Below are 21,324 nucleotides of genomic sequence, written 5' to 3' on the forward strand. Positions count from 1 at the left end.
CCGATTAGCCTGCCCTCTCAGTAGATCTAGTAAGTAGAAAGTCAATCTTAAAATATTGTCACTTCTATTGAAATGGCTGTTAGTTGAGAGTAGAATATTTTTGGACGACTATAGAGTGTAGATATAAATCTTCAATAAGTTCATGTGTATTCTAGTTTAAAATATATTTAATTATCTTCTTTTCATAGTAAAATCAGTTTAAAACGGATTCTCTTTTATAAATATTTAATATTAGAACTATTTAAAAAACTTAATATTTAATTACTAAATAACGGTATTTACATTTCTTTTTAGTGTTGTATGTTTAAAAAATGTGAAGTATTCCGTATAGCAATATTATTACTATTATTCTGGTTTGCATTATTGATCATCAGTATTTTTAATGCACGGGTGTGGGGATGGCGAGTACCTCGAATTGGGAGGGGTGGAAGCAACTTCCTGACAAATAGGGAGTGCTATAGAGTGTGTGTGTGTGTGTTTCCTGGCGATTGATTGGTGTATGCATGTATGATGAGGATGATGAAATTAGAGTAATGAAAATGTGAAACGGCAGACAATGTTGAGAAATGAAAGTGTAAAGACGTTGTTTTGTGGTGAGCTAGATTTCGTTTAAATATCAGTATATTTCATTAATATTACATCTATATCTCAAGTTAAATATGTGAATATTGTAATAACAGTTAAGCTATATTGAGCTGCTCGCATAAGAAATTTCTTTTAAAGTTTAAGTAAAAATATAAAACGTCTTTATTGGTTCAATAAACTTCAATTATACTAGCTGTTGGTAACCGACAAACCAACTAACAAATAAAGGGGGCGTCGAAATAAATGTTTTCTTTTCAGTGTAACTTATCTGAATATTAGTAAAATTATATGTTTAAAAATTAAAATATATTAAGTAGGAATATCTTCTAATAAGACCTTGTTAAATGTAGACTGCTTTTGCGAGGCGCGTATGCGACAATGTTGGTCAAAACGTTTTGAAGAACACATTTTAAAACATCTCCGCTAGTGTGATTCTTCTGGATTTTTTGTCTCATAATAGTCGAATTTCTTCCGTTTAGTGCTATTCATTATAATGACGACTTATGTAGGAAAAAAAAGTTTGCGACAGAGACGTCTTAACACGAAGAATATTTCTGAAAAAGATCACGCTTATTACAGAAGTACGTGTGCAATATGTAGGCCTACCTAGAATGTCCCTCACATAATACTATTGGTCAGGGCTGCTTCTTTATTACTAGATTTAATATGGCCCTCGACTTTTTAAAAAAATAAAATGACTAGTGCGTTCTGTAAGAAAACATAAATATAAGCTTTTTAAAAATTCTCTCTTCTTACTATGAGATAAAGTTTAGAATACGCTTAGCGCCGCGTCCCGCCCGGAATTAAACCCCTTGCCGACGAGCGAAAACCTGCCGCATCTTCAATTCTATCTCCATGAAGAAACTTTTACAACGCTTACAATTTATGTAGGCAACATTATTTCGGGAAAAAAATACAACTGACCATAGGTCTACTATATATATGTGTGTGACACTGACTCATTAAGAAATTTTTTACAACCCTTGAAATTTATGTAGGCAACATTATTTTGGAATAGGCCTATTATATGTTGCAAAGTATTTGTTTTATGAAAAATTCAAATGAAAGTGTTTTTATCTAATAGGCTACATTTCATTAAGCCTAATAACTTAATTTCGCTATTACATAATTTCATAACATCGAACCGAGCCGAACCCGAACTTTGGACCTGACCGAACCGAACCGAACCCGAACTATACTCGTCATCGAACCGAACCGAACCCGAACTTAAATCTGACCGAACCGAATCCGAACTTTAAAAGTTGGGTTCGAATCCTATCTCTAATATCAATACGCTATTGTCTGATATAGTCGGATTTGTTCCATACCAAAATCTTCTAAACAAGGAGGTCACCATCCCCACCCCGCTTTCAACTTAGGCTTTGCTGATAAGGTCAACCTGATATCTAGAAGGCTGTGTAAAAAGAAAATATTCCTGGAAGCCGACCACTCGTACAAAGCTTGCTACAAAGGGAATATGAATCGAACGTATCACATAATCTTTTGAATTCAAATAGCGCTAAACATTCTCTACACTTGTATCAATAAACAGAAATGCAAATAGACCACATGCATTCAGTCATAATTACTGCAGTTAGCGACAGTTTTGTATATTTGTTACCCGACTGTCTAGATTTAGATTATAAGAGCACTTGTAAAAGATTGAGGCAAGGAGGAAGTGAATAAAATAAGGACACAACTAAAAGAAACACATGTATTTCCTGTGTCTTATTGAGTTTTCGGCCCTTACGTTTGAGTCTCTCAGGGGCAAAACATTTGGATCGCTTACAAGGGCGCTAACGACAGTTGGATGTAAGATTATCTTCAGAACAGAAAGTAACGTGAGTAGACATGACCTAAATGTTTGAGTGTTTACAAATGAATGTCGCCTGATTCGTGACAGTTTCTTTTTTGTGGATGTTGAATTTTATTCTTAAACATCAAATGTACACACCCATCTTAATGTTTAAAGGAAATGCTTTAAAAAGTTTAGCGTACAAATTGTTTGTAAGAATATTTAGGAAATGTTAGTAGCTAATTTACATATACTATGCAGGTCGATTTGCATAAAGTCTGCAAGCTGATATGACTATGATTCGCAAGTTGATCTGCACTTATCATGCAAATTGATTTGCATATACACACATTGCATGACGATTTTGTATATAGATTTATTTTGCAAAGTGATTTGCATATAGTGTACAAGGAATTCGTGTGTAACTAGGAAGCTGATGGACATATAATAATAATTATGGCAATATCTTCCGTTACGGATATGAAGATGTGTGCTGTGTTTCTTATGACTACGCTAACCCAGATGTGACCTTCAAATATTCCCACATCTGATGTAGACTAAGTCTTTGTCCACTGTCTATTTAAGTTTTTTTGCACGTCTTCTGCGCCTGTATTCAATAAGGGATTTTCTTTATGCGATTACCATATGGCATTCAGAAAATTTGTGTTTATTTTAAATATGATTTACATAGGGTCTTAGTCTACTATTCAAGAAAGACATTATAAATGAGCTCAGAATGGCCCAAAACAGACATTATGTATTTTATCATTAACATATCTTTTTGGAATTTCATTTTTTTTCTATGTTTGCTCTACAGACAGTATGGCGCTCCCAGAGAAATATATCATAAACTATGCGATGTTACTTCCTGCGGTAAGAAAAAAAAAAGACTTATCTAAGACAATGCCATTACTATATCTATGCATACATTTTATAGGTCTCTCAAAACTCTGTGGTATATTTTATTGGGAAGATGATAAATCATTTGTTTAGCATTGTCTTATATTGGTAAGGAGTAGAAATGTGCTTAGTTCTGTTAGGGTGCTAGTGCTAAGTGTTTCAATACTTTGTATGTTTAGGTTCAATATTTCACTTTGGAATACGTTTTTACAAATTTAAGTTGAAAGTTAAACAATTATTTAGTATTATTTAAAATGCTTGCTTAGAAAAAAAAACACACAAAAAAAAGCTAAATGATTTTTGGGATTATAATCCTTGTTCCTTGTAGTTGAGTTATCAGTTTAAAATATAAAGTCTCCCCGCATCAAATGAAACAAAATCTGTCTTAAGTAAATTTATCTGAATTGATTACGTAATCGGAACTGAAGAGCGTATATGTATATTGGTTGAGTTTCTGACTGCTTTTAAGAATTATCTATGTCGACGGTCGACGACCAACTGGATGTTGCCAGGTAGATATTTAGAGCTTAATCAACTCGGGTATTTTCAACCATCCCCTGAATTCAAGAATAGTACTACTTGGTCGTGTAGTGTCAGCTTTATATTGTCGTCCCCATGGTTCCGAGTTCAAACCCAGCCATTTCTTGACTCTCGGAAGGATGTAAGCATCGTCATTTGTAAAGGAAAGTCCGAAATTTCTAGAACAAAAAAAATCTACGTTTCCCTCCACAATCCTCCCCCCCCCCTCCCATCCACAACCTTTGTCGACAGCCGAGCGCCATAACACTTGAAAATTGAATTAATATATTTTAAATTATTCAGAAAATATTATTCTATTCGCATTCATTAGTTCACCACAGCACAGTACACCAGCCCTGGGCTAGCCTTACTTTTTTTTTTTCGTTGTTTCTCTTGTATAATACCTTTAGATTTAGCGTTATCACCTTTGACTTCCTCTATCCTGATTAGCTGGTGATATCTACTGTCATGGTAGCACTGTTGGGGACGGACGAATTTTAGTATAGAATTCACACAATTTGTATACGAATTTATTGATTATGTTAATAATATATACTAATTATTTATATTTTAACCTATTTTTAGATTATTTCGCCCCCCCCTTTTCTAGTGTGTTTGCCGATTTGGTGGGGTCGGGAGGGGGCGATGGCATCATTTCCGCCCCCCCCCCCCCATCATAATCTTTCGAGTGGGGGGCGGTCCAAATTATTTGTAGAAATCACAGCTCGCTAGCAGAATATAATAAATATCTATATGATTAAAACTTGTTATTGTTTTAACCAATCTTTATATTATGTCGTTCCCCTGTTGGCCGATTGGGTGGGTGTGGGGGCGAATTTCTGTTCTGCCCTTCCCACCTAAACCCTTTGAGTGTGTGGGGGGTGGTCCGACTTTTAGGGGAAATCATAGTTTGTGAACAAAATTAGAATATCTATATAATATTAGCTACGTATTAATATGTGAACCAATTTGTATATTATGTCGCACCACACTCTAATCTCAAATTTTATCATTAGTAAATATAAAATGAAAAAGGGTTGTACCAGGTCGGAGGGGCGATACATGCAATCGCCTTTCGCCCATCGGACAACCCAATACTTTTTCTTTTTGTAGTTTATGTAATTTCACATGAATTTTTAAGAAAGACTGCTTTGGAAAATTTAGAATTCATACGAAATTTTTCAATATAAGAGTAACGATTGAGATGAGTTCTGAACCCAAGTATTCTTTTCCTAGTCGCCTTTTTCCAACTTTTACTCAATATGATATTTTTCTAGTTAAATGAATTTGGGACTATAGCTCACAATTTATGCTTAAATCCTAAAAAATGCAAAAAAAAATTAGAGTAGAATCTAATTGGTAGACTTAATTTCTCCTCCCACTTCCAAAATTTTTGTTTAGAACTTTGAATTCTAGTTCTGTAACAAAACAAAGTTACAAACATGCCTAAGCAACAAAATATGTTACTTACAAATGAGCTTCTTTTTTTCGGCAGCGATCCTCAAAGCATTAATCCAGATATGTGGGGTATCTTCAAATTGTTTATTTGCAATGTAGTAAGGGCCTATAAATTCATAATAGAATATTTTTCAAGTAAAACTTTTTTCAAAAGGTCATTTTTAATAGGCTGAATAATGAGCTATAGATGTCAGGAGAATGCGTTTCTGCAGTGAAAAATGCAAGAAAACGCTTGTGGCTTATGGCTTCACCTCAAACCCCACTAATGAATAATGAGCTGTAGATGTTAGGAGAATGCGTTTCTGCAGTGAAGAATGCAAGAAAACGCTTTTGGCGTCGGGGCGTCGCCCCGAACCCCACTGATAATAATGAGTTATAAATGTCAGGAAAATGTGTTTCTTCGGTGAAAAATGCAAGAAAACGCTTTTGGCGTCGGGGCGAACCGCACTGGAGAGCCTTACAGCACTCCCCCAGACCCACAAGCTATCAAGTGAAAGGCTGTATATGTCAGGAGAATGCGTTTCTTCAGTGAAAAAAGCAGAAAACGCTTTTGGCGTCGGCATTTGGCGTTTGCCCCGAACCCCATTTATAATAATTAGCTATAGATGTCAGGAGAATGCGTTTCTGCAGTTAAAGACGCAAGAAAACGATTTTGGCGTCGGCATTTGGCGTTTGCCCCGAACCCCACTGGGAAGGCTTACAGCGCTCCTCCAGACCCCCGAGCTATCAAGAGAAAGGCCTTAAATTTTTTTTCGCCAAAGGTTGAGAAACACTGCTGTTTTTTTTTTATTTACACACACACACACACACACACACACATATATATATATACATGTATGTATGCTTTTCGCACGTTTATGCTTAGGGTTAAGGCTTACTAACCGTTAGGGTTAGGGTTTGGAAAAAAAAATCGGCCCCACCCCCTACCCCCCACTTCAAAATTCTGGATCCGCTAGTGCATGGTTGGTTGATTTCTTGGCATCCCAACAAAATGTAGTCTTTGTTAGGACATAGCATTGCTAAGTACCCTGTGTGTCAGTGGCGCCCCTAGCGTCGGCTTGCAACCCCTTCCCCAATGACGTTTTTGCATTATGTAACCTATACACACACACTTATATATATTATAATAACGCTTCGTGTCTTCGAGTCTGAAGATTAATGAGGAATGCAGCATATATACATAATATATAAAAGCAATAAACATGTGTTCAATATTTTGTTCTCTACCTCTCACTTAGCCTCTAAGACACAATTAAAACAAAAAGTTATTTCTGAAAACCCCCAACCTTTGCTCGTAATATATGCTAGCACTGTTCATTCTATTGACCTTATCTCAACCCAAAAAAAATAAAAAATAAATAAACATAATACTTTTCCCAAATTTGAAGTTTTAGCTTTGGTATCATGACCTACACTCGCTAGGCCAATTTTAAAATAAATGATATTTGATACTTTAAGTGTAATAACATTATGTTAGCTATTGTATAAGGTTACACTATTGTGTTACAAAATAAGGCTTTAGAAAACATTTACTCTGGACAATAAGTTTAAAAAACAACAACATCCCAAACAAAATCTACTTCTCTTGGTCACGTGAATTTTAAAGTCTGCAAAGTGGAAATAAAAACACCGTACTGTAAAGATATTAATAGTTCCCCCTTTCAGGCCTATCTGTCTATAAAGCAGATGATGTAAAGGTCATCTGTTTCTGTGGCCTACGGTTAACGAGGGTGACATGTGGCCAGCACAGCGGTCAACCGTCTTTACTTTTTCCCAACTAATGTCAGGTACCCATTATAGCTGTGTGGACTCAGAGGCGCCCAAAAATCCCAGTCTTCACCAGTCTGAACTCGAGACCCCCAGTTCGAAAGCCAAGTGCCTTAGCGCTCAGCCACCGCACCTACAAAGATATTGGATATTTTTTAAAAAAATTAAACATTTTTGCACATTGTCTATTTCCGAGGAAAAGTTGTGAAGCTAGTAGACCTTTAAGTATGTAAAAACAAGGAAGGACTGGAAATTTTGTAGCCGGCCCTTGCGGATCATTTGGTGGCACACAGGATGACACTTTAATAGCAGTAACAAAAATTTAATAAGACATATCATTTTGTAGGTATAATTAAGTCACTTTATTGACTTGGTTATTGATTATATTGTAGTTTTTTAATCTGGTCATACAAACCTCAGAATAAATTTATATATAACCTAGGTTTACAAATAGTAATCAAATGAGTCCGGGAGGATGAAGGTACCTGGTCATTAGAAATCTGTACCACTGCTGTGTGGAGGAACTAATCAAAAGTAATGACAACCCAAATTAATTTAGATTACTTTACTTTTTACTTTAACCCTTTTCGGCCCTTACAATGACAACACCTAATTTTTTTTTCCAGCTCTTGAGTTCTAAAATGCGGCCGTTTGGGGACATACTGAAAATAAAATTCAAAGGATTAATAGAAAGCTTGTCGCTTGTCGCAAATTTCAGCGTTCAGGCTGCGAATCTGTGAAAACTGTGTCTAAGCAAGCAACTGGTAAAAGGAATGTTGTACAAAATTTCCTGCGAATTCGTTTGGAATGAAATATCTTGATACATACATAGATGAGCGGTATTTTAGACAAATATAGTGAAGAACTAAAATTGTAAATACAAAAATTTAATTTAAATGATCAGTGTCGTTAGCTAAAGGCACTGGCGGATCCAGAACTTTGGAGTGGGGGGGGGCGATTTTTTTCCAAACCCTAACCCTAACGCCCAGTAAACCCTAACCCTATGCATAAACGTGCGTACAGCATATATATATATATATATATATATATATTCGACATATGAGAATAAAATAAGACTGTTTCTCAATCTTCGGCGAAAAAAAACAGAAAAAAAAACAGTCTTTCTCTTGCAAGCTTGGGTGTCTGAGAGAGCGCTGTAAGCTTCTTCAGTGGGGTTCGGGGCGAAGCCCCGACGCCAAAAACGTTTTCTTGCATTTTTCACGGCTGAAACGCATTCTCCTGACATCTACAGCTCATTATTTATCAGTGGGGTTCGGGGCGAAGCCCCGACGCCAAAAGCGTTTTCTTGCATTTTTCACGGCTGAAACGCATTCTCCAGACATCTACAGCTCATTACTTATTAGTGGTGTTCGGGGCGAAGCCTCGACGCTAAAAGCGTTTTCTTGCATTCTTCACTGCAGTAACGCATTCTCCTGACCTACAGCTCATTATTCATTCTATTATAAAGTGCCTTTTGAATAACTAGAAAAATATTCTAATATGAATTTATAGTCCCTTAATACATTGCAAATACAACTGATTTGTTCTTTGAAAAGATTAGATACCCCACATATTTAGATTAAGGTTCTGAGGATCGCCGCCGAAAAAAAAAATCGATTAATAATATTCAATAAAATTCTAGCATAAATTGTGAGTTATAGTCCAAAATTTATTTAACTAGAAAAATATGAGATAGAGTAAAGGTTGGAAAAAGTCGACTAGGAAAAGATTATCTGGCTTTTGAACTCATCTCAACCGTGACTGTTATATTGAAAAATTTCGTTTGAATTATAACTTTTCCAAAGCAAAGTCTTTCTTAAAATAGTTATGATAAATTCATGTCAAATTACACAAACTCTGTCTGGCAAGGGGAAGGGCGGTAAAATGAAAACGATTAATTCTCGCTCCTATTTATAATTTCTGCTATTGATTGCATTTTGCATTAAAGAATAGGGGTTGGGCGACTCGATATAAGAATTTACTTTATAGCATATATAAATTATATTAGTGACAGATTTTTTAAAATTTTGTAATTTCTTACTATCATACAAAAAGAAAAGTATTGATTTGTCCGATGGGGGGAAGGGGATTGCATGTATCGCACTTCCACCTGTTTATATTATATAGATATTCGACTAATTTTGTTCACATACTATGATTTCTCCATAAAAGTAGGACCGCCCCCCCCACTCAAAGGGTTTAGATGGGAAGGGCGGTGGAGGTATTCGCTCTTCCCCTTCCAATGGGCCAACAGGTGAACGAAATTATACAAATACCGGTTAAAATACCAATAACAAGTTTTAATCATATAGATATTTAATTGATTCTGTTAGCAAGCTATGATTTCTACAAATAAATAGGACCGCCCCCCCCCTACTCGAAAGTTTATGATGGGGGGGGGCGGATTGGTGCCATCGCCCCCTCCCGACCCTACCAAATCGGCAAAAATACTAGAAGGGGGGCGAAATAATCTAAAAATAGGTTGAAATATAAATAATTAGTATATATTATTAACAGAAGTAATAAATTTGCATACAAATTGTGTGAATTCTATACTATAATTCGTCCGCCCCCCCCCCCCGAAGGGGGGGGGGTTGGCCGAGTGGGGGGGGGGCGTTCGCCCCTACCGCCCCCCCCTGGATCCGCCAGTGATGACATCTGCAATCTGTGACCCTTCCTTTATGCTCTCTCTCCATGTGGATCTATCTAGTGCCACTTTTTCCTAGCTATTAGTGTCGATTTTGAAGAGCTTCATGTCGCGTTTGCATACATCCGTATAACGTAAAAGTGGGCGGCCAGCGGCTCTCCTGCCTTCTATTAGATCGCCACACAGAATGTCTTGTGGAAGTCGACCTTCTGGCATTCTACGAACGAGGCCAAGCCAGCCAAGGCGTCTGCTGCTGATAACATAGCGGATGTCCTGGAACCTTGCTCTTCTTAGCACTTCATCATTGGTTATCTTATCTCGCCACCTTATTTTAAAGATCCACCTTAGGCATCGGAGGTGGAAGATATTCAGCTTTTTTTCCTGTCATAAGTAGGTTGACCATATTTCACTTCCGTATAGCAAAGTGTTCATCACACAGGTCCGGTAGACTAAGGCTTTAGTATTGTTAGTCAGCAATATGTTGTCCTAACACAAGAATAAAAAAAAAATTAACCAACTAGTTCATTAACTATTGGTAATAATTATGTTGTATCTCAAACAAGGGAAATAAATTTTCCTTGACTGATAAGGTGGTATAAGTTAAATTAGTCCCCTTTATTGTTTATAAAAAAAAAAGAGTGTACATAACTATAAAGCCTATTTCCAAAAATAGCTTCCTGGCACGGTGGTTGCTTTCATTGTTTGAAGAGGCCTTAGCCCTCGAGTTCCGATTCTGGTACCTCACTTTTTAAAAAATACATTTAAAAAGCGATGATCCAGATAACCCCTTCTTTCTCCCCCCACACCTTTCCAACTGGTCCAGGCCAGTGATAGGAGCATGACGTATTGAGAAAGCCAAAAGTATGAAATAGAGCTAAACAAAAACAATCGGTACAAAAATATTACAGTACAAATTTATTATCATTAGTCTAGATCTATTACAAATTTAAGTACCAGGTGACTGAGCCTTGGTCGGATGAATAATTTGTTAAGGAAGGATATATACCCGAAGTCATTTTGGGAATATTTTTGTAATAGCGAAAATGAACAATCGGGTTAAGACTATCAATCTGAAGAGTTGCTTTTTCGTTCTGTCAGTTCTCAATGTAATTGTACATGGCGATTAGAACAGAAAGTCTCTTAAGTCCCCCCAACAGTATAAAAAACAACAGCTCAATGTCGTAACGTTTTACATTGCATCTTTTGTGTAAAACTATTGGGCAATTATTGGCTTGAAAGAGAGTCTTTGAAGTGTAACTTCTCATTTAATATTGCAATAAGTATATTCATTATGGCTTTAGTACGAAGCATCAAGTGATACAAAATCTCTACGTTATAGGGTAAAACGTGCATCTTGTAATAAAGTAAAATATAGCATTTTTCCTAAGAGACTTAAAAAACATCGCGTTAGTATTCTAAAGAAGCGTTTTTGTGGGGCATCTCAAGCCGACATCCTTTACGCAGCTCACAAAAAAAAAGATTGCCTTTGGCATATGTTGGTCCCCCATACGGAATAAGTGCTCTGCCCAGCGTGACTATGGGACTATAAGAAGTTCCTACCATTTCGCAAGAATATCGCTGTTTGTAGTGCGGTCTTGCCACCGTATGTCCATGATGGTGTGCGAATATCTTTGGGGAAGTCGTTCAAAAGTCTTAGTTGCTTACTATAAAGTACTCATGTCTCAGATCCACAAAGAGGCGTTGAGAGAACCACAGCTTGATAGACACTGATTTTTGTAGACAGTCGGAGCGATTTATTTCGCCTCTCTCTCGCTTGGAGGCGTCCAAAAGAACGACTATCCTTTATCTCATATCAACCTCTCTTTAAAGCAATGCGTCATTTAATACTATGCTTCGCAGATATGTGAAGTTATCTACCACGTTAAGGGATGTCTATGCGCGATGATCTTTGGGCCGAGTAGGTATTATTGGGTGACTTCTGGACAATGACTTCCGTTTTTCCGAGGCCTATACTTACCATGACCAAAAGAGCTGGATATCATCAGGGTCAACCTTATGCCTATGCTGCCGCAGTGGACCCCGAAGGTTCAATTCTATGTGTAAATTATTAAATTAAACCATTATAACTTATAATAGGGTCCCCGTGGTCTCCTTATTTTCAAGGAGCTCCTGGAAATCTGCTGAAACTCATAACAATGTGCTTAAAATAGACAAAATTGTTATTTTGTGGTGTCAATCAATATGGTAAACGTCAATCCTACGCGTGATAAAAAAACAAAAAACAACTGGCATTGTCAGCTTTTATTTAATAAAAATGTAATGCAAAGACGAATTTATTTTCTGATACAAAATATTAATTTTCACTTATTATTCTTATCACAACCCGTACTGGGCCGCGCACAATCCATTTCACGTAGGGCCCCGCAAATGTTAGGGCCGGCCCTGGATATCATGTTCAGTGTGTGCAAGTAAGGCGTAGATAAGCTGTGTTATGAACATTTCCTATGTTTTTGGTATGGGTCATTAGACTTAAATATATGTATATCTCAATCTTCTTTCAATTTTTTTGCGGGGTTATTGCTACTTAATACATTGATACCGGATCGACTTAAATACGGCCTAAGTATACAAGCAGGATTTCGAGCATTGGATAAATTTATTTTTTAAGTACAAAGTTTTATGGAAGAGGCAATATATTAGTTGTTTGAAGTTTGTAACTTCTTAAATTCAGGCTAAACATATCGAAGCCTACATTTTTACACTCATTTCTAAACAATTAAAAGAGATGGACTGACTCATAGTGTAGCTTGTGTACATCTGCAAAAACACAAACTCAGTTAGACTTTCAAAACTATTAAAAGAAAAACTTAGTGATTATTTTTACTGTATAATTCTATTATTATTCTTTTTTAGAATTAGGATATAAACACAAATTTGCCATATGACTTTATCTAACAGAAAAAAAAATTAAACTTACGTCTATTTATGCGGTTATTTATAGTTACCTAGTAATATAAAATATATTGTAGCCATGCGATTTTTCGTTTATAAACATAGCATTATTTAGGACCAATATTTTACAAAGGCTGCTTGGAGAAATCAGGTATACCCATTAAGAGAAAAACGACCCCTTTACTCAAGAAAAATTTAAGAAACTAGAACAGACACAAAATAAACAGTGACATTCATAACAAAATAATATTCAAAATTGATTAGAGTAACACCTTTTTAAGTAATCATTTAAAGTTTAAAATCACTACAATTTTTTTTCAACAATTATTTTGTGTATGAAATTGTGTATCGGAAAATGCCGGGTACATGAAAGAAGCTAGTCCTAAAAAAACAACACAGATCTTGTGTAAAATACTCATCAAATAAATTACTGTAAATGTGTAGTTTCACGCGCTAGTTTCAGATCTTTTCTTTTTATAGCCCCTATCGGGTTATATCACAACTACCCGTATTTTTGTGCAGAATTTTTTTTCTCTATCAGGTACACTTAAAATTATAGCATAATAATGTCAGTTTAATTTAAAAAGAGAACTGAAAAATACAAAGATATATAGGGAAAAAAGCGACTTCCGGCCCAATACTTTTTAATCAAAGAAACGAAACGGACTAGTCCAACAAACCCTATTAGGCAATTGATTCATTAAAGTTTGTTCTTGTTTACGAAGAAAAGTCTTAGTGTACTGCTGTGAGCCTAGTGACGTAAGCGGTTTCAAGTTTTTTTTCCCTTTGACGTCGTAAAGAAAATTTTCATTCATAAAACATTCTAGCCAAAATATATTTCTCGATAATTTTCAAACCGATATAACGGTCGGCCTCGTGTTTTCCCGATGTGGCCAATGAGTTAAGAATTAATTTTTTTCTCACTAATATGCGCGTACCTTGAAATTTTAAAGAAAATCGTTAGAGCCTTTTTCGAAATAATATATATATATATATATATATATATATATATATATATATATATATATATATATATATATATATATATATATATTCATAGACATACATACATACATACATAAAAGAATGGCTCACTTAAGAGTATAGGATTTCTTATTTTTGTTTTCTTAATTATTTTTTTGTATCTTGCTTGTTATTATATTTTGTTTTGTTACCAATCTGTCATCTTGTCTATTAAACTAGTAAACATTATATAGAAGAATTATAGTTTATGTTATAGAAAAAAAAATACATGGGTGTAACCGGGAGGGGGGTTAAACTCCCTGAAAAAAATATCCTGGCTACGCCCATGAAACAAACAGTATTTCTGACTTTCTTTCAGCTCTCCATTATCTTATTTTTGTCATTTCTGGAGAAAAGAAAATGTCGCCAAAACAAATGTAATCATCGTCCTGCGTTAATTATGTAAGTATGTAAGCATGTAAGCCTCTTTTTCTCAATTGTTATCAAATGTTAGTGTCGATTTTGAAGAGCTTCATGTCTCGTTTGCATTCATCAGAATGGTTTATATTAAATTTTTATATCCCAGACCTGTAAAAAAAAGTATTGATATAGATCTAAATGATGTCTAAATCCGTAATCTAGTTCTAAACTAGTTGAAATTAAATCTAGAAAAGATCTCTCAGAGCTCAACAATGAATGCAATTAAAATAATGAAATGGATTTATTTATTCCAAACTTATTGATACTATTTTTATTAGAGTCTACGGTAGATTTTACTACACCTATTGACTCATCTCATACATAGAACTTAAAAGAGCAGCACACAACATACAGATATGTGAGCAGAACAAACGTAAATACTTTACTTTCGTAACATCAATATTTGCAATCTGCGTCAAATTGCAGTAGACACATATATATATATACCTATGGTCACATCACAAGGTCCTCAGGGCTCGCAAAGACCTTCCTTCAGGGGACATTACCAGGAAGAAGAAGAAGAGGAAGCTAGAAGAAGCGATGGGAAGACAACATGAAAGAATGGACAGGCCTGTCATTGAATGAAATTCTGTCAAAGGCAAAGCACAGAGAGAATGAAGAAAGACGACGTCGTGTCCTAGCGGTTCAACAGACTAAAGGATAGGTGAGGTGAAGGTGAGGTGAAGGTGAGGTGAAGGTGAAGGGTATTTTTTGTACTGCAGCAGCATAGCCCATTCAAGATTCATTTTTGTACGTGTCTCTATTCTGACAATGTTTTTGATTGTTTCTCGTTTCAGTCCGTTTCCTTCACTAGACAGCTATGAGAACCGTGTGGCGTATGTTGTTGCCTTTGGAACCACCCTCAATACCACTGCGATAGCAATATTTCATAGTCAAGCTTTAGGATTTCAAATGCCATTTATTTTGAAAGGTAGAATAACTTAAGCAGTTTAGGAATACGTAAGAACCTTTGGTGGGCTTGGCCTCTGGCCTCTCGAGAATGTAGAATCAAGGCGGGCCTTAAAGAGCCGCGTTTCACAAAAAACGTATGGGGTTAAATGACCCTCTTGTTGATGTGGATCTACGGACAGAGGGATCGGTAAAGATCTTATTCCTGTCCTCTGGGTAAAATCCTTCACTTTGGTCAAGGGTCATAATAGGGCGCAAGCTCGACTCTTAACTGGCAGTCACTGAGGAGAACGTGAAAAACTTTTTATCTAGATTTCGTCAGACAACAGTATCGATGACAAATAAAGTGTTTGTATACTATCTCATCCTAGTGACCTATGGGATGGTCATTCATGACTGAAAGACTTATTGATAGCATGATTCGTCAGAGCGTCTGGTTGTTCAGGGCCGAATTTATGAGAGGGCAGGCGGGGCTACTGCCCAGGTGACTTCACAAGAAAAGGGCCCCCCGCAATGGAGAAAAAAAAATCCATGTTTCGACGGTTTAGCAGCTTTACGTTTACTTCTATATATTTTTCTTTCGCATTTTTACCCACCAAAACTTAAAATCTTACAGTTGGCAACACTATCGTGGTTATAAAGTTTCCGCTTATTATGTGTATGTGTTATTCTCCGGATTTACTACATCGCGAAAACCCTTAATAAAAATTTACTTTTCGTTACTGAAATATATTATTTTTTTTAAGGAAGGACAATTTAATTTAATTAAAAAATGTTCTCGTTCTTTTCTAATTGGGTAAGTTTTTAGATATTCATCATATTCATATTTTTTTTTTATTATTAAGTGAATTTTTATTAAATGCTCCACAAAATTCTGACTTGGGGTCTCCACATACTTTAATCCGGCACAGGATATGTTAGGAACATGTAGACCAGGAACCTGTATGAAGCTTCTAGTTTTATTAACAAAATTAGTTGATGTTAGTTACTTAACAATTGGTTAAGAGTTTTGTTTGTTTAATTGAGTTGCTATGTGGCGATAGAAACGACATGAAAATAAAACTATTACAGAGGTAAAAATGAGTATATTTCATGATACAAATAGGCCTATAATTCTGATGGTTAGTCGTTAGTTCAAACGTATATATGTCAATATGATAATATGCACAAAGGTAATACAGATTTAGTTTAGATTTGCTCTATCAACACTATATGTCCCATAAATAAAAGATTATCGTATATAATACTGACGTTTATTTCAAAAAAGAAGATGATTACGTCCTACGCGTCATGCATCTAGTCATGCATATTAACCAATGACTTAAATTCTGCCAAGTCACTGGTTTTCCTGGCTAGCTCAAGCAACCCATTCCATGCTCTAATAACACTAGGGAAGAAGGAGTATTTGTACACATTTGTCCTAGCATATGGAACAAGGAATGTGCCTTTATCTTTGTGTCTTTCAGAGTATCTTATTAGATTTTGTTTTTGTATTTGAAGATTATGATTCAGTGTTTTATGTACAATTGCTACTTTACTTTTGAGCCTTCTGTCCTGAAGGCTTTCTAAATTTAGTGATTTTACTAAAGGTGTTACTCTAGTTAAGTGTAAATATTCGTTTGTTATGAATCTCACTGCTCTATTTTGTGTCTGTTCCAGTTTCTTAATGTTTTCTTGAGTTGAGGGGTCCCAAACAGAGGATGCATATTCTATTATTGGCCTAACCAAGGTTAAATAACATTTTAGTTTTATGTTCTTTTTTGATTTACAGAAATTTCTTTTAACAAACCCTAATGCTTTGTTTAATTTTTTGGTAAATTTATCAATATGTGGATTCCATGACAGTTTTTCATTTATTATAGCACCTAGGTATTTTGCGTTTTTAGTCTGTGTTATTGGTTTGCCATGAATAAAATAAGTGGAATTTATTTGTTTTATTTTTTTGTTACTCTTAATAACTAACATTTTTCTGGGTGGAAAGACATGATCCAATTTGATTCCCATTTCTGTAATTCATCTAATTCTCTTTGTAAAATTTCTGTATCTTGTGTTGTTTTTATTGTTCTATATATTATGCAATCATCTGCAAATAATCTGATTTTTGTTCCTGAACTAATGCAATTCGGTAAATCATTTATGTAAATTTAAAATAGTAGTGGTTCTAAGACTGTTCCTTGAGGTACACCTGAGTTTACTGTTATTGATGTTGATTTAGAGCCATTTATTATTACAGTTTGTTCTCTCCCTATCATAAAATCCTTAATCCACTGATGCAATGGACCATCAATACCAAAATATTTATATTGATGAATAAGGATGGTAAGGGGATGAAAATCTTTTAGATAAAAAAAAATTATAATTTTCGTTTTATACCGCACACATTGTATGACACTATTGTTCACAGCCATTGAAGTATTATTTCAAGCCTTGTTGGTCTGTGTTCTCTGTTTTCCCTACTTCGCTTGTGTCAGCACGAGGTACAGGGCAGCTGGTGCTATCATCAACATAATGTATTGCTTAACCTGGTAAGTACCTAGAATAGTATTAAATAAGAATAGTATTAAATACCGCAAATCTGTGTAGCAGTGTTTATATTTTGTGTTTTTAGGCAACTGCTGGGAAGTTGATAGAAATGTGCAACTTGAAGGTCGCAACAATATAAGACCTAGTAATAATCCATGTATTTTAAGTTCAGAACTGAAACATCAAATTTCTAATCTCTTTCACTTGTAACAAAAAGTTGTGTTTTTTTTTTTGTCTGAACAATGACCTTTCAACCTAGCGTCCTTGACATTGTTTAATTTAAATATCTATCTCGATATCTCTCGCAATCTTCCTCTTTTCATTTCCTTTTTTTTTTCCTATAGGTTACCTTATATTCATTTCATATTTCACCGTTTCAATTTTGTTTTATTATCTGTACTGTATTACTTAAATAGTATAAACTGTATTTAAAAAACACACAACTAATCCAAGAGAAGGAGAATGTATTTACATTTTATTGTCATAATCTATATGAGACTTGTCATAGCTTTTGGAACATCTGAAACTGTCTAGTAGAATTGTGCATTGCACTTGGAACTCAAGGCCAGCAGAAGCGAACAAGAGCTCCCTTCCACCGGCCTGAAGTGGGAGTTGTGTCCCTCCTTCACGCCATCCTGTCTGACCGGGGGGGGGGGGTGAGACTCGGAGTTAAACTAATAGTTCACTTCCGGTGGACACTGACACTCGCGGACTAGACTTTTCCTTTGATTTACCAGGCTAACCATGATGAACACGCCATTTATGTCACTGCCCCTTGAGGGACGGCGCTTTGCATATCGCTGAGAGCGAACTCTTTTACATCTCCGCACAGTGCGATGAGGATACTCTCGCACCCTCTTATGCACTCCCACGGGAGCCATGTTATGTTACCCTTAGGCCTTGTCGTCCCCTCTCACGACCGTTTCCACGGGCGCCAGATTTACACAAACATACTAATACGTCTTCCCCTCAGTCTCTTTGCTGCAAATTTTTGTATTTTGAGAACCATTTTACTTTGTATGGGAATTACCTCCTCCTGCATCTTGTTTGAGTGACTAGTTCATTTATTTACAAACTAGGCATACAAATGTTTATGACTTAAACACAGAAATAAACAAACACACACACACACACACACACAAACAAACAAAGAAAAAACAAAAAGTTGTAGGTTAGTGAGGCTTTAGAGTGCTTGGTTCTGCTATTTAACTTTCCCCAGGTTTGGCATAGATGTCGCTTATTCTGACGAAGATGAAAAATCGACTATCTCTGTAAGTTTCTAAAATTTGTGAAATAAAATTATGAAATGATTTATTTCATTTAAAGATACATTTTGAAATAAAATAAAGCTTCCTTTTTTTTTGCTTAAATGTAAAAAAAAAAAAATCTAAATTGCACACGCTGATCAATAAAAAATAAATAAATTTCCAGAAAATGAAAAGTTCTAAAGCAATTTCTGTTTTGATGAGCCTGCCCAATTTGATATGCCAGATCATCTTTGTTCTCTACTGCTGCTACATACTGTACAGATGTTACACAAGTAAATGTTTGCTTGATAAGGTAATGATATTCTTTTATATTGTTTCCTTGAATTCAATTTATTAATTATGTAGAACATTTTTATTTTTCTTTATCAAAAAATGTTTCCACACCAAATGTATATATATAATACACTATTTTTAAAAGGTTTATGCCGAGTAGCATCACAGAGCTTTTAAGATGTTTTGTAAAAGTGCTGAAAAGTCGATGAATACTCAGAGATTGTAGGTAGAATTATTTTCTAAGGCGAAGGGTGTTTGGGAAAGGGGGGGGGGGATAATGAAATAGAAGGTTAAAAATTATATGGTTGGGAGCGGTAGGGTTTTTAAGCAGGCCGTCTCAATTAGATGCACGAGATTATACAATTAAAGTTTTTAAGGGAAGGGGTGGGATCAGAAAGGAGCAGCTTAAAAAATATCATCGAGCTTATCTAATATTTCAAACTAACTGAAAAGCTGAAGTCTATTCAAATAGTGTAAAGAAGACTATTTGTTAAGGTGGAGAGTTATGGGAGGGGGAGGGGGAAGTGCTATAATCCAGAATATACGGGCTAGTCCAAGTTATAAGTGAGAAAAAAAGGGAAGGCAGTTCATGTCAAAATAAACATTGTATAGCCTGGGATCAAATCAACGGGCCTAGCCGCTGGGCAATGTTAGTAATGTATAATAACAACAAAGTCTTATAAGTGCTCACATCAGTAAGTGAAAGATATCTGACAAGTTTGTCGCACATATTTACGTCTTCGACAGTTTAACCTGTAGTTCAAATCCCGAATTATAAATAGCAAGACAGCATCGGTTGACACTGACATAGGAAACTCAGGGATTAAAACATTACCTTTTTTTTTTCTTTTCTTAAAAGTAAGTCCGATAACTGATTAAGTACAGTTTTTTTTTATATGGTTACGTCTTCTTCATATTTCAGCATATTCCAGGAGCAGTTAAACCTCATCAAGTGGACCATGTTCGTTGGGTGTTTAGGAAATCTAAAGATAAACTTTATCAAGCATTACTCACTGAATCTCAAACATCTTTTATTGCAAGAATGTAGGTATAACTATCAATCACAACTCTATTATCGTGTTCAGCTTATTGCACTGCAGAAACAAATTTTTAAAATTAAATTATAATATATCTTTTTATATTGATAATTACCAATGAGGCACTATAATATTCAAATAATTCAATCTTCATTTTTTTTTAAAAAACAAAAACAACTTTTACTTTTTAAGCTATTTTGGCTTAGCATTGATTCCTACAGTAAATCATAATTCACTTTAAAGTTAAATTTTTTACAAAGCTAATATTGCTCACTCTGTCTATCTAGTTATAATGTACACGTTTTGTCTCCCACACTCATATTCGAATCAAGTTGAAACTTTGCACAATTATTCATTGGTGAAGACAATACGTGAATCAAAAAAAGTAACCAATTAGTCCATTAATTATTGGTAACAAACTATTTGGCACATGAAATGCGTAGTACGTAATTATATTCTTTTTTAAAGTAATCTCATAATGTTATTATTTTACGAAAATTTGTTCTTAATTGTTTCTAGATTCCAAAAAATTTTTTTATACATGCTTAAAATGTATATTGTGTTATCTTCCTATACTTTAGAAGCAAGAGCAAGAAACTGAAGTTATTTACGAACTATCCATTCTTCAAGTATCCAACCAAACTTGTTTCTATACTGTTCTTTCAACTCATAACAACTTATCTGGTAAAAAAAAACTGGCTCGATGTAGTTTTCAATTCATAAAAGAAATACCTTTAAAAATTACGTTTTTAATTTAATAGTATTCAAATCTATTAGTTCTTAAAATGAATATATACTTATAATCAAATAATTTAAAAGCAATTACTAAATGGAACTGCAAAAGTTAGGCATGACAAACTATTACGTAAGCCTGACTCAATGTCTAAATGGCTAGAGATAAACCTACAACATTTATTGGAACTATGGAGACAGATACTGACTAGTATCATTGGCCTCCTTCAGTCGTAGAACGACTATGGTTCATCTCAGAGCACACTTCCTCATGTGGCTGTGGAGCCCTATTTTGGAGAGACACTCCCGTCCACAGATAGCGCAGGTTAAGGTGGCTTTTGCTTCGGTGGTAGAGGAGCTGGCCGTTTTTCGGATTGTGCCTGTCTTCCTCGTTTGGGTACACGAGGATAGGACAAAATCTGAAAAGCAGGCACAAAGCCAATGTACCAGCCGACTAGTATACGTTAATGTTTACTATATCCAAAGCAAGCTGACTATTACATCTAATAGTTATGCAATTCTTTTTTGTCCCCTGTCTTGAGTTTCGGGCTCATG

General features: G+C 35.3%; 1 protein-coding gene across 2 annotated transcripts in view; it reads left to right on the forward strand.

Annotated features, from left to right (window-relative positions):
• Positions 1-2,084: 2,084 nt before the first annotated feature.
• Positions 2,085-21,324, forward strand: part of LOC106060298 (stimulated by retinoic acid gene 6 protein-like) — a 36,352-nt gene continuing 17,112 nt past the window's right edge. Inside the window, exons 1-9 of one of the 2 annotated variants that reach the window (XM_056017573.1) lie at positions 2,085-2,426; positions 3,198-3,253; positions 13,927-14,009; positions 14,825-14,958; positions 17,341-17,461; positions 18,679-18,730; positions 18,891-19,019; positions 19,923-20,044; positions 20,622-20,721. In XM_056017573.1, the coding sequence (XP_055873548.1) occupies positions 3,203-3,253; positions 13,927-14,009; positions 14,825-14,958; positions 17,341-17,461; positions 18,679-18,730; positions 18,891-19,019; positions 19,923-20,044; positions 20,622-20,721 (792 nt within the window). In that variant the 5' untranslated portion in view covers positions 2,085-2,426; positions 3,198-3,202. Of the gene's footprint in view, positions 2,427-3,197; positions 3,254-13,926; positions 14,010-14,824; positions 14,959-17,340; positions 17,462-18,678; positions 18,731-18,890; positions 19,020-19,922; positions 20,045-20,618; positions 20,722-21,324 lie in introns of both variants that reach the window. The other variant, XM_056017564.1, reaches the window with a different exon arrangement.

This window comes from Biomphalaria glabrata, chromosome 1 (genome assembly GCF_947242115.1).
Source record: "Biomphalaria glabrata chromosome 1, xgBioGlab47.1, whole genome shotgun sequence".
Lineage (NCBI taxonomy): Eukaryota > Metazoa > Mollusca > Gastropoda > Planorbidae > Biomphalaria > Biomphalaria glabrata.